Consider the following 12533-nt stretch of genomic DNA (forward strand, 5'->3'; position numbering starts at 1 on the left):
CTACTTTAAACAACAGTACTGTAAACCTATATGTACAGTAAAAATTACACATAATTGCATTTCTCAAATCAACCTAATCTCAACTGACAGGGCTGTTGCACTGTTGATCTTTTGAGAGGATGATTCTGATAATTACACGGAAGCTCAAGGTAAGATGAGGATAGCAGGGTACAATCTTTATCCATTTCTGGTAGGTTCATCCGTGAAGTAGAGCAGGCAAGTATACCAATTTGAAGTAGTATTTTCATTAATGTGCGCCATGTTTCAATTGATACGGGCTTGGTGTTATATCTTATTTTTTTCAATCAGTCTCTGAAATTCATTTCTGCCTGCCACAATTAGGTATAGGCCGTTTAACCTCAGTTATATTTTCATAAATACGGAGTTTCATCAAGGCAAACACATGAGATATGTATCTTCTAAATGCTTCTCACTTTTCGCTTTTTTGAAATGCTGAAGCTCTGCATCCCTGACATACGGCCGTTGTGATTGTCGTGATTTTACTTAACAGTGATTGGCTAAACCCCTACCACGTGACCGTCCTTCGTCCAGAGTGGACTTTCTACGACAGCTGAGAGCAGCTAGTCGGTTTCATGCACCGTGAGCAATTTTAACTACAATAATACTACTACAAAAAAAAGCATATCATGGGAGACAAAAGGAGTCCCACGAGGTAAGGTGATGTTCTTTTCTTTTTTTCCTTCATAGTAAAAAACCTGACTTGAGGATTTGTACGCAGAGCGCACAGCCAGTGGATGTAACTGTTCCACTCCAGGGTGCATGGCGCCTGCAGACTGGTTCATGGGGCCAGCAAGCCCATTCAAGGCTCATTTTGCATCATGCATTGACTTTGTGAGAGCCAGCAGCCAAGTGGGCGCTGTGTCCTTGTCCTTGTAGTGATTTTTATCGCGGGTGTTCTGCTTGATTTTACTAATAGAACTAGTTTCCACTGTCCGTCTTGTTTTTTTGTTTTGTTTTCTTTGAAGGCCGAAGCGGCAACCCAAGCCCTCCGCCGATGATGGATACTGGGATTGTAGCGTCTGCACGTTTAGGAACACAGCTGAGGCTTTTAAGTGTATGATCTGTGATGTCAGGAAGGGAACGTCAACTCGGTAAGAATGCGCGTATTTTCATTATTAGACGTTTGTTGTGTGTTGTCTGATGGAGCCTGGTGTTCCCCTGTGCAGCCTGTGTTACCTTCGTTTAAACCTGTGTTTTATGTTATACACATGTTTACTGTGGTGTCTTTGTAAACAAGGGGAGGAGGGGACGTCGAGGTCAGAACCATTTCAGTCCACAAGAACAACCCAGGAAAGGTTTTATTTAGTCGATGAAAATGCCTTAACTTTTCTTGTTCACAAGATTTTATATAATGCATTATTTACACAATACAATATAGCCTATACACATTTGGCATTGCAATCTTGAAAGTTTGGAGTAATGGTTTCTTACGAAAGATGCCGGTTTGTATTTAAGACCTCCCCAAATCTTGTTGATCCCCAATGAGACCGTTTTAAAGAGCTCTTGAGTAAAACACACTTTGGTGGTATGCAGACTGTTGGAAAAGCTAGGATAAACTTGAATTGCTGAAATAAAGCATGCAGTCTAGAATGTAATCCCAAATTGCAGTTCCTCTGTTGTTCCAATTCCTTTCCCACTGGGAATGAAATTGGAAGTCAACAAGTCTAGGTGACGAAAGGATGGGGGCAATTTGACTCATGGTACTTTTCCATTGGCAGGTCCATGCTTTACCAACCTCCAACCTAACTGCACCATGTCAAAGCACTTATTCTTATTTAAAGTTGTGTACCTACCAACCACGTTCTGTTTCATGCTCTGTTGTGGGGTGTAAACAAACATTAGGGAATTGATGAGGATCAGATTATCAGTTAAGTCTGAGGTTCCAATACTGTAATGGACTGAATAGTAATGAAATGTCAGTGAATGATTTCTTATTGTATTGTTCAAATACCTCCATTACAAAAAAGCAGCCTATTCTTCTTTGGCATCCAGGGTCTACTCCAGACGTTAAACACGGATCCCTACAAAGGGACTCTGCTCAGACAACATTTAAAATGAACATATTGTTTTTAATTGAAGGTGCTCATCCTAATACCAATATCCAACAAGCCACTTTGCTATCTTTCATCTGACAACTCTGTGTCCTATAGATCTGTTGCAGCTTCTGACCCCTTGGATGGATGTTAGTTTTCAACTTGAAAGCATTAATTCTAGCATATGGGGTTCTAATGTCTAGGATTTAACTAAATGATAAGGTGGCATCAACTATTTGAATCCCAGCCTGTCAGTTATTTCTTGTTTGGACAATGTTTTTGTATCAGTACAAAGGGGTATTGACATATGATCCCACAATAAAATATACAGGCTTCTCAGTGTGGGGACTGACCAGTCATGTGAATCTCTCTTACAGAAAGCCACGGCCTGTTCCCCAACTGGTTACACAACAAGTAAATCCGCAGTTTGCACTACCGTCTCCGCCACCACCACCACCACCACCACCACCACCACCACCACCTACACTACCCAAAAAAGAGAAAAAAGAAAAGGCAGAGAAAGAGAAGAGCGACAAAGAGCCGACGCTTAAAAAGAACAACAATAAAACAATGAGGTAATGGGGAAAGAAATCCTGGCATGCTCTGCACAACGTTCAACACTTCCCCTCCATTTTTGGCCTTCCGTCAATGCTCAAACGGCTGGGGGGAAATGCTGATAGTTTTGATGGCCAGAGATTTGAAAATTGACCCATGATGAAAGTTTGGACACAGCCTCTTCTAAACCTTCTGCCTCTTGTCTTTTTTCCCCATCAGGCCCAGGTTGAAAAATGTGGACCGGAGCAGCGCGCAGCATCTGGAGGTCACCGTCGGAGACCTGACCGTCATCATCACAGACTTTAAGGAGAAGGCCAAGCCTCCTCCGGCCACCGCTACCTCAGCAGACCCTCACAGCCACAGCGGATCCGGCTCGGACAACCCGGAGCGGAAGGGCTCCCGGGCGTCCTCGCCGCGCGGGGAGGGTTCCTCTGTGAACGGGGACGCCCACTGACGCACCACTACAGTCCTCCTCCTCTCGGGATGATCCACATTCCCCAGCTCCCGTGTTCGTTGTAGGACATACGACCAATACAATAATCTTCAGTTATGCACAAAGCCACAAAGGGCTATATCGACTGAACGCTTGGTGGGAGAACTATTGCATTAAGATGAGTGAACTGACCCAAGCCACAGAGTGGATTGGAATCCTGAGTTTTTTTTCTGTGCCATGAGTCAAAGTGGCCAGTGGTTTGATTGTTCAGTTATTGTATTGTTCCTTATACGGGTGGTCAGAGTATTGGGATTCATAGGATGAGTTTATATGCACTGTGTAAAAATGTGAAGCGGTCATCTCTGAACAATAGTTAACACATGTTGTTAGATTGTTTGCACTTGATATGTTGATTAAATCTGTTTTACTTTGACACGATTTTCTTTTCACTTTGGCAACATTTAAGAAGCCCATCCCATCCGATGAATCACTTTGCTGTTGGTGTCTAACCAAGCCGTTGTTGGAACATGGCTACGGATTATTTTGTGAATTGGATAAGGATTTTATAGTAACATTTTACATTGCAAGATAAAAATGAATAAAACAATTAAAGATATATAGATACATAAATAATGTCTATTGAATATAAGTTGCCAGTAGCAAACCTTTTCTGAAATATGGTCTGCTTCGAACTTCATACATGTAGATGATCTGTCAATCAACTGTCAGTGTAAGATGTTTGATTCATTTTATGGTGCAAGTGTTTGCATCACTCGCCTAGAGGAGAACACTATGGAGCCTATGCGACAGGTTGTGATTTAATGATTCTGTTAAAACATGTAAGTGGGTGGATCAGAAGATTAAAAACAACTGTCTTGAGCAATCCACAAGTAGAACCGGTCGGTCTGTGCGTCTGTCAGACCTTCAAGATGCTGCGGCGTTTATTCCAGTGACTTGTCAACCCAAAATGCGATGCTATCTTCATGCACTTCTCATATGCATACTTTTAGCAGTGTTTTCTTCGCTTTATGTGTTGAATCAACTAGCCTCTAGTTTAGACGCGCAGGACGAGAGGACCCTCGGCAAACTGCAAGGCGTACCACAAAGCGGCCGCCATGCCACCGGGTAGGTTGTCAGGAAAGAGCCCGGTGTGGTTAGGCCTTCTGGACGTCAGAGGCCTCGAATACCTGGCCAGTACTTGGACACGGCTTGGGAAAAGTTATCAGTTAAAATCTTTTATTGTAACGACCTAAAAATGGGCATTGCTTTACTGGTTGGAGTCGACTTGCTGCCGTGTGCTGGCAAGCATTGGCTAATAAGGGGCGTTAGCATGGAGCTAGCGGGTTAGCTACGCGTTAAAGCCCGTTGTTTTACTATTGTCGCTAAGGTTAACGCTGTCGTATGTAAATACGCCAACCCATCTTATTGTTAACATGTTTCTGAAACGTAAATGCGTTATGGTACATCCATCATTCCGTCTGTATTTCCGGCCTTTTTCAAAGCCTGAAACCTGGCTATTCTGTTAATCTTAGTGATTATAATGATGCTTAACGTTACGCCTGGATTTAAAGTAACCCCAGCTGCTGATTGAAGGGACACTTTTAATTTGAAGCGTACAAGCACATATGAATTACACATTATTGTGGCTTTTCACACGAGTGTCCAGTTACAGTATCATGACCAGTATTGTGTAATAACTTATTGAACAGCATGTACTTAAGACTTGGAATAAGGTTAGGAGTAGGCAAATACCTTCAACCCTACTAGGGCAGGGTTTGGTGAGGCTTTTCAATAACGTCATTGCATTACGTTCATCAAGCTTTTACATGTTATCCCTGTACTTATTACCTGTGTAATTACACCAATGTAAAGTGTTAACTTACAACAATTAATTTGTTAAAGACCAAACTAGTAGTAGTACCTGTATTGGCTGCACTATTATGTTACACCCTTTCAGTCTAGCAACATGTGACGAGTGTCCACATTGTCACATTATCAACCGATTTTCTCCAATCTAAAGCATACTACTACACACTCATGCATGGCATTCAACTCACCCAGCGAGAGATCCCAAAGATCACATGTTTTCATTCTGTCAGGTGTAATCCATTGCCAGTATCTCACTGGAACCCGTATTGGAGACAGCCTGCTGATGTTTGTGGAGTGAATTGCTTGTTGGAATCGCCACATAGGTACGCCCAGCTTTGCTGTAGCAATGATGCCAGTCTCCTTTCACTTAATCACTGTGACAATCACCAGAGCTTTCTCCTGCAAAAGCACAGGCAAGACGTTACACACTAAAACATCTCCCCTTAGATTCCCCATCTTGACATCAGCTCCTCAGCACCTGTTGCAGACTAACGTGTCACTTCATTGTGTATGTAAACTCCTAGGGAGAGGCTAAACACCAAGACAAGCAAAGATGAGAGGATGCATCTGGCGGTGGTGGCCTGTGGCCCCAGGCTAGAGGAGACACTGGTGATGCTGAAGTCTGCTGTCCTTTTCAGCACAAAGCTTCTTCACTTCCATATCTTTGCAGAGGACCATCTGCACGAGAGCTTCAAAGAGGCTGTGAGTTCATAAGAAAAACATGACAACAATAAACGGCTTAGTATACAGGATTTGGCACTGCATCCTTGTCATGCTGACACCAAGGTTTTTCTTTTTTAATAAATCACACAAATTGGGGGTGGGGGGGCATTTATTTCCTGTCCTTTCTGAGTAGGGATATTAAATCCTATTCCTTCATAGCGACCTAGCTTTCATGTTTCATCTAACATAGGAACCTGGTTAACCTTCATTCAAAAAATCATACAGTGTGTGTGTGTGTTTTGAATAAACGTGCAGCTTACACTTTTTTTTTTAAGCTGGACTCTTGGCCTGCTGAGGTCCAGCCACAGTTCAACACCACCGCCTACCCCATCACCTTTCCCAGGGACAACGCTGCAGAATGGAGGAAGCTCTTCAAGCCCTGTGCCTCTCAGAGGCTTTTCCTACCTGTGAGTTGTATGAAGACCTCGGGACACTGAACCCAAAGCATCCCACATTCCAATGTTAATCAATGAGCCCTTCCACACCGCAGCTAGAGCTGAAGCTCTACAGAGAGTGATGCATTTTTCGAGGTGTGGGGTCTATTTATACCGCCTACGCCTGCTGTTTTCTACGCATTTATGAAGTTTTGAATGCAAAACCTTCAGCGTCTATAGCGCTCTACGCTTGAGCATTTGTGTGTGGTCTGTGGAGTCCTTAATGTTGGGTCCTCTTCTCTTTTAATCAATATTCAGCCACAGGGGACAGGAGAGTCTAGCCGCTGGCTTTCTAAACAATTCAATGATCTATATCTGGATTCACTGTCATTTGCTTTGCATGAAACCATCCGCTGAACAGCAAAACAGTGACACACCCTCTTGTGCACTCTGGTTTCCAGCTGATCCTGAAGGACGTGGACTCAGTACTCTACGTGGACACGGACATCCTCTTCCTGAATCCCGTGGACGAGTTGTGGGCCCTGCTCTCCCGCTTCGACGCCAGCCAGCTGGCCGCTATGGCGCCGGAGCACGAGGAGCCGCGGATTGGCTGGTACAACCGCTTTGCCCGCCACCCTTACTACGGTGCCACAGGGGTCAACTCAGGGGTCATGCTGATGAACATGACCAGAATAAGGGAGAAACGTTTTAAGGTAGTTTTTGACCTTTTTTGTTTTTAGATATAATTATAATTATATAATGTTTATATGTGTGTGTGTGTGTGTGTGTGTGTGTGTGTGTGTGTGTGTGTGTGTGTGTGTGTGTGTGTGTGTGTGTGTGTGTGTGTATATTCAGTGGTATTAGTGTTTATTTTATTCATAATAATTGATAGGAAAGGAAAATTAGTTTGAAGATATTTTGTGCATTCAATATTTACAAAAATCCATTTGGCAAGTTCTGTTTGTCAAAAATAATTTTGGGAAAACCTCAAAAATACATTGTTCAGGTGCTGTACCACCAGAGTTAACCACTAGAGGTCACTGTTGTCCTTCCTCTTTGCCTGCATTTTTGAAGCACCGGCAGAATATTAATGCAAGAAAGTATTATTGAAAGAGCTCATCTTCTACGTGTGTTTCTCCCCTAACAGAACGACATGACATCTGTTCCACTACGGTGGGATGAGATGCTCATGCCCCTCCTCCAGAAGTATAAACTCAACATCACCTGGGGTGACCAGGATCTGCTTAATATCATATTCCACCATAACCCAGGTGGGCAACCCTGGGCCTATTGCACATTGAGTGACAGCTTCAGGCATACAAAGATTGTTTTCTCTCAATAACCATACTTGTCACGTTGGATATGTTTTTTCACTCCCCCCTGTGTTCACTATGTCCTACAGAGAGCCTGTATGTGTTTCCATGCCTGTGGAACTACCGTCCAGATCACTGTATCTATGGCAGCAACTGTCAACCGGCTGAGCAGGAAGGCGTGTTCATTCTCCATGGCAACAGGGGTGTTTACCATGACGACAAGCAGCCGGCGTTCCGAGCTGTCTACGAAGCCATCCAAAAGGTAATGACATCTCAACCTGAGATCTTGACCCAGCCATCGCTGGCTTCCCGTGTGTGTGTGTGTGTGTGTGTGTGTGTGTGTGTGTGCGTGTTCTAAGATCAGGCTGTAAAAACTCTATGTTAACTATGTATTCCATAAAATATGAAATGTGATGCACGCCAATGTGTTGCTCCTGCCAGTTGCAGTATCAACGCAGTGGCCAACCCACAAAAAAACATACCTTCAAGAGAGCATCTTCAGTGACCCCTGTTTAGTCCCGGTTCACGCAGAGGCACATTTGGTTTTCCACGTTAATGGAGTTGGAAGCCGTAGCGCTGCAGAGCCCCGCGGTGCCTCTTTCCATCGTCAAAGTGCACTCTAAGCAAACTACTTGGAGTACCGCCCGTTACGGGCAGGTGGAACCGCTATATCAAACACGTCAATACGTCATTATCACACAGCTTTCCCATCATCCTCCACAATGCCCGCTGTCATTTTCTTCCTCCAGCATCAGAATCCTTTGCAGAGCTCAACGCTACCACCTGGAGAGCTCTCGCTCGCTCTTTCGCTCTCTCTCTCTTTCTCTGTCACTCTCTCTCTCTCTCTCTCTCCCACTTTCTCTGGCTTTCGATCTCTCTCTCTCTCTAACTCTCCCCAATCTCATTCTTTCTCTCTGTCTCGGACGCTGCTCTGCCTGCGACCCACTTTCCACTGGGCTCTCTGAATTCAACTGTTGATTATTGGTATGCAGACGGGCTCACGGGCGACGGCCGGGGGACGGGAGCTTCATTAGGCGCTCTCCATCCATTAGCGCCGTGCGCTCCGGACTGGCCACTATCAGTGGGGGCAATGTTCTCAGCCATTAAGTAAATGAGCAGGCTTCATTACAGTGCCACTCCCCCCCCCCCCCAAACCCCCTCCCCCGTCCCGTCTCACCGCCCCGCCATTCGTCTCCAAGGCAGTGCACGCACACGTTGCCTATGACGCACGCACGCAGGCAGACACACACACACACACACACACACACACACACACACGGCTCAGTCTTGATGTTTCACCTCCCCCCCTTCCCGTCACTCTACTTCCCGCTTCGCTCATCTTCCTCCGTCCCCCCTCTGGGTGTGTCTGCTCTTCCTCATCTTTCATGCCCCTCCTCTTCCTCGTCTTCATGTCTCTCGTCTTCGTCTCTCTCATCTTCCTCTGGCTCTCTCACCTGTTGTCGATCCTCTTCCTCGTCTTTCTGTCTCTCTCCACGTCTTCTGTCGTCTCGCTCCCCTGGTCCAAGAACCTTTTAAAGGTGTGATATCATGCCACCAGGTGTGAGTGCGATTAGCCATTACAAGCCATTTGAAAATCTTTTAGTGACATTACAAATGGGCGTGTCCACCTAGAAGTATGCTGGATAGATCACTCTACCAGCCTACCCAGTGGACTGTAGCAAATGTTGCTTTTCTATCAATTATACATCTAGGTGGATACTCCTACTTGTGATGTAACTAAAATACAGGAAAAGGCTGGCTTGTAATGGTTAATCACACTCACACCTGGTGGAGTGGCATCACCCCTTTAAGAAGAGAATGTTTTTGGTTGGTACAGATGTTATATATATGTCAGATATTGATTCAGGCCATCTCTATGTGGCTGAAAGGCAGCAGTGAGATGTGTCGTTGTGTTTTGCTGTCTTTACTTACTTTGACCATTTTTTGGGCAGCCGGTATCTGTCAATATTTAATGTTTATACCATGAGCACCATTCCACAGAGGCGGTGAAGGTGAGCTAGCTGTTTATTCAAGGAGTAGCCACTGACTCTGCACATGCCCGCAGTAATATTTATATTAAAAACAAAACGGGTATAAAGGTGTGTATGAAACCCTTCTGTGAATGTTGATACATGGAAAAACAGAATTCTTGCCAGCGTTGACAGGTTCTTACACCTGGCTTCATCCACATCCACCTCCTAAATCTCTCCTCTTTTTTTCTTCATAAAAGCAGCCCAAACTCTAGAAGTCCAACGACAGCATCCGCCCCCCCCTCGCCCTTCCGCCCTCCCCAGCCAACGCAGCCCGGATTCAATTTCCAGCCAATTCGGAAGAAAACTCTCATTTCCCGTCCCACCCATATCCTACTAGTCAGCTCATCTCCCTGAGGCGGGCCCGGCCCACCTAGCGGGGCAGGCGTTGGCCATAAAAGACCCCCGGCCATTACCCCACTCGAAGGGCGACCCATAGCAGTTGTAAAATCTTTACTGCTGATGCAACGTGGAGACGGTGTGATGCTCCGTGTGGACAACACCCACCGCTGGCCTCAGCACGAAAATCAATAGGCGGCCTTTTAATGGGGGCCTCATTGCCCTCTATCACACATGGAAGATGATAAAGCCCAGTGTGCTTTTAGTGACCTAATGCACGGGCCAAAGCAGAGTCCGAGGAGACCTCATAAAACTATGATTTATTGCCTTATTTACTATTGAAGTAAAAAGACAGAGATACACTTTTAGAATACCAAAGAGCCCGCTTTGTTATTCTGCCTGGTGATTTAAGAGCTTTGGTCTGTACAATTAAATAGCAGTTGGCTTTCAATTCTGCTTCTGACTTGGTTCATGTCCTGAAGCTGTGCATCCATTCTCCATGCAACCGTTCTTTTGTATTGTGTCTGCACAATACTACTCAATCGTTCATTCATATTCCACGTCAAAATCGAGCGAAAATAACCACAAGGCAGCAGGAGAGAGCCATCCCGCCGTTGTTCGCACAGATTGCCACAAAGTAGTCCCGGCACGATCTAGAAAACGGTTATACTGGAGGTGTTTTATCGCCCATCATCATCATCTTCTTCTTTTTTTTTGGTTTGTTTTTGTTTGTTGTCGTGCCCAGTATCCTTTCGGGGAGAGCATGGCGCGCGAGCTGCTGCTGCCTCTTGAAGCGGCGCTGCAGACCACCACACACACCTACTGCGGCAGGGCCAGCCACCTGTTCACCCAGAGACTCCAGCACAGCGCGCGGCACTCGGCGCACTCACACCGACAGCAGCGGTGAGGGCGACTCGGAGGGTGATGGTGATGATGATGATGGTGGCGATGGCAGTGTTTGATGATGATGGCATCGTCATCCGCTTGGCACATCAGTGCCGCTTCAACGTTAACGACTGATGTCTTTCTTCCCGCCAGACTTCCATGCTATGAATGTTTTAAACGAGGCCCTGGTGGGGATGTGGGGTTCTTTGGGGAGACTCGCAGCTTTCACCCTAATGAGCCCGGCTCAGACACTCCCCAGCCTCCAACGCACAGGCGCGCACACACACACACACACTGGAACACACGCACACACACACACACACACACATAGGAGCATACACGCACACACACAGGCACACAGACACACACACACACACACACACACACACTGTAACCCAAAAACAAAGGGACATACACACACGCACAGGCACACACTCACACACACACAGTAACGCACAGGAGCACAAAGACACACACACACGATCTGTCGCCCACTGCCGCCTGGGCAGTGTGATTATCTCTTAAAAGCTGCCACATGGGGCTGTGTGTCTTTTCATAGTTAGTTTTTTATTTGAGACGGTTAGTGGTATATATGCGTCTAATGGAGGCAAAATCAGGTAAATAATATCCTCTTTTAGTACGGGAAAAGAAGCACTGAAACCACTTTGCCCAGCCAACCTTGTACACAACGTACCGTCTGTATCGCTGGCAATCAGCTGCCACGGCCTCATGGGCAGGGAAACCGACAATCACTTTCACCAATGTCATTACTTCTTAAACAGAAGTACAGTTGGGTACTTTAATGAATTGAATTTCATAGTGAATGATAGGGTAAGACGATCACATTAGACTGATTGATTGCATTATTTTATATTATTATGGTTAGTATAATGGTTATTATAATTATATGTGACTGTGGGTCTTACAGGCAGTGTGTTTATGTGTACTCTAGAAATGGGATTTTTAATCTAATTGAGGCAATGGCCCCAATGTTGCGACTATAACCACACGTAAGTCTGATTAGTTTTACCATTCCATAAACAAATGCGTGCTTTTTCTACATTTCTCCGAAATGGGTTCCTGATCTCCGGGGATATTGAGTTCATGTTCGTCTACTGGGTTTTAGACAGCTTCTTACATCTGCAGGAAAAAGCTTTTCCTACAAACCATACTCTGATAATAATGATGGAAAACACAAATGATTGTACTCCTCTCATGTTTGTTTTCATGTTGGTCAATGTATCAGGATTATTAATTGTGTCTGCATAATCTACTCAGATTTCCTGATACAAATGTGATTAAGATGTCAATAATTTGCACTATTCATTTTTTTGTGTACTTTGCTTGCTGCAACGGTTGTTAATGATCTTTATTTAAGTTTAAATATTGAACATTTCCACTTAAATAAACAGCTTTTATGCCAAAAAAACAACATGGCTGTATATCAATTCTTAATCATGACATGTCATTCATTCTCAAAAAGATACAATTGTAGCAGCCACATAAGCCTTTTAAGCGTTTATTAAGTCAATATTTGGCCCAAAGCACAGAAATAACTACAAGACCCAGTTACCACTGATCGGTCTTAATTATAATTGTACTTATTTGATCATTTATGAACGATAAATATCAAAAGTACGTTGCATCAGTCGGTTCTGTTGTTAGTGAAGCTTGCTGCCACTGAAACGGCTGTTGCTCAGTGGGTTCACAGAAAGCAGAAAGCATGACCAATGAGATTTCTGTAAGCTCAAAATGAGAAATCAATGTGTGTGAAGACTTCAGAAAGACTCGTCGGCTAGCCCGAAAAAAGAGTTGATGTGTTGCGGCCTGTAGCCTCTGGGCCCTCGTTTCACAGGCAGATTGGAAGACGTGCGTCGAATGAGCTGGATGGACTTGGTGAATTTTAAATTCCTAAAGAGACGGGAAGGCTTTTTTTTTCAACATTTCAACATTTTCTT

At 44.7% G+C, this 12533-nt stretch overlaps 2 protein-coding genes across 6 annotated transcripts; both read left to right on the forward strand.

Annotated features, from left to right (window-relative positions):
* Window positions 1–36: 36 nt before the first annotated feature.
* Window positions 37–3475, forward strand: LOC307080596 (YY1-associated factor 2-like). 2 transcript variants are annotated; one of them, XM_079743370.1, is made up of 5 exons: window positions 40–149; window positions 512–673; window positions 987–1112; window positions 2432–2629; window positions 2829–3475. In XM_079743370.1, exons 2-5 carry the CDS (start codon window positions 648–650, stop codon window positions 3061–3063), a joined length of 585 nt encoding a protein of 194 aa, XP_079599496.1. In that variant the 5' UTR covers window positions 40–149; window positions 512–647; the 3' UTR covers window positions 3064–3475. The 2 variants fall into 2 exon arrangements, with proteins under 2 accessions (XP_079599497.1, XP_079599496.1); XM_079743371.1 differs by lacking the exon at window positions 987–1112 and having other exon boundaries at window positions 37–149.
* A 463-nt stretch (window positions 3476–3938) lies between these two features.
* Window positions 3939–12007, forward strand: gxylt1a (glucoside xylosyltransferase 1a). 4 transcript variants are annotated; one of them, XM_079743294.1, is made up of 8 exons: window positions 3939–4167; window positions 5142–5324; window positions 5436–5613; window positions 5910–6041; window positions 6470–6721; window positions 7156–7279; window positions 7411–7583; window positions 10436–12007. In XM_079743294.1, exons 1-8 carry the CDS (start codon window positions 4010–4012, stop codon window positions 10595–10597), a joined length of 1362 nt encoding a protein of 453 aa, XP_079599420.1. In that variant the 5' UTR covers window positions 3939–4009; the 3' UTR covers window positions 10598–12007. The 4 variants fall into 4 exon arrangements, with proteins under 4 accessions (XP_079599420.1, XP_079599421.1, XP_079599422.1 ...); XM_079743295.1 differs by having other exon boundaries at window positions 5142–5234; XM_079743296.1 differs by having other exon boundaries at window positions 5235–5324.
* Window positions 12008–12533: the final 526 nt, after the last annotated feature.

The sequence above is a fragment of the Pollachius pollachius genome (genome assembly GCF_949987615.1).
Source record: "Pollachius pollachius genome assembly, chromosome: 9".
Classification (NCBI taxonomy): Eukaryota; Metazoa; Chordata; class Actinopteri; order Gadiformes; family Gadidae; genus Pollachius; species Pollachius pollachius.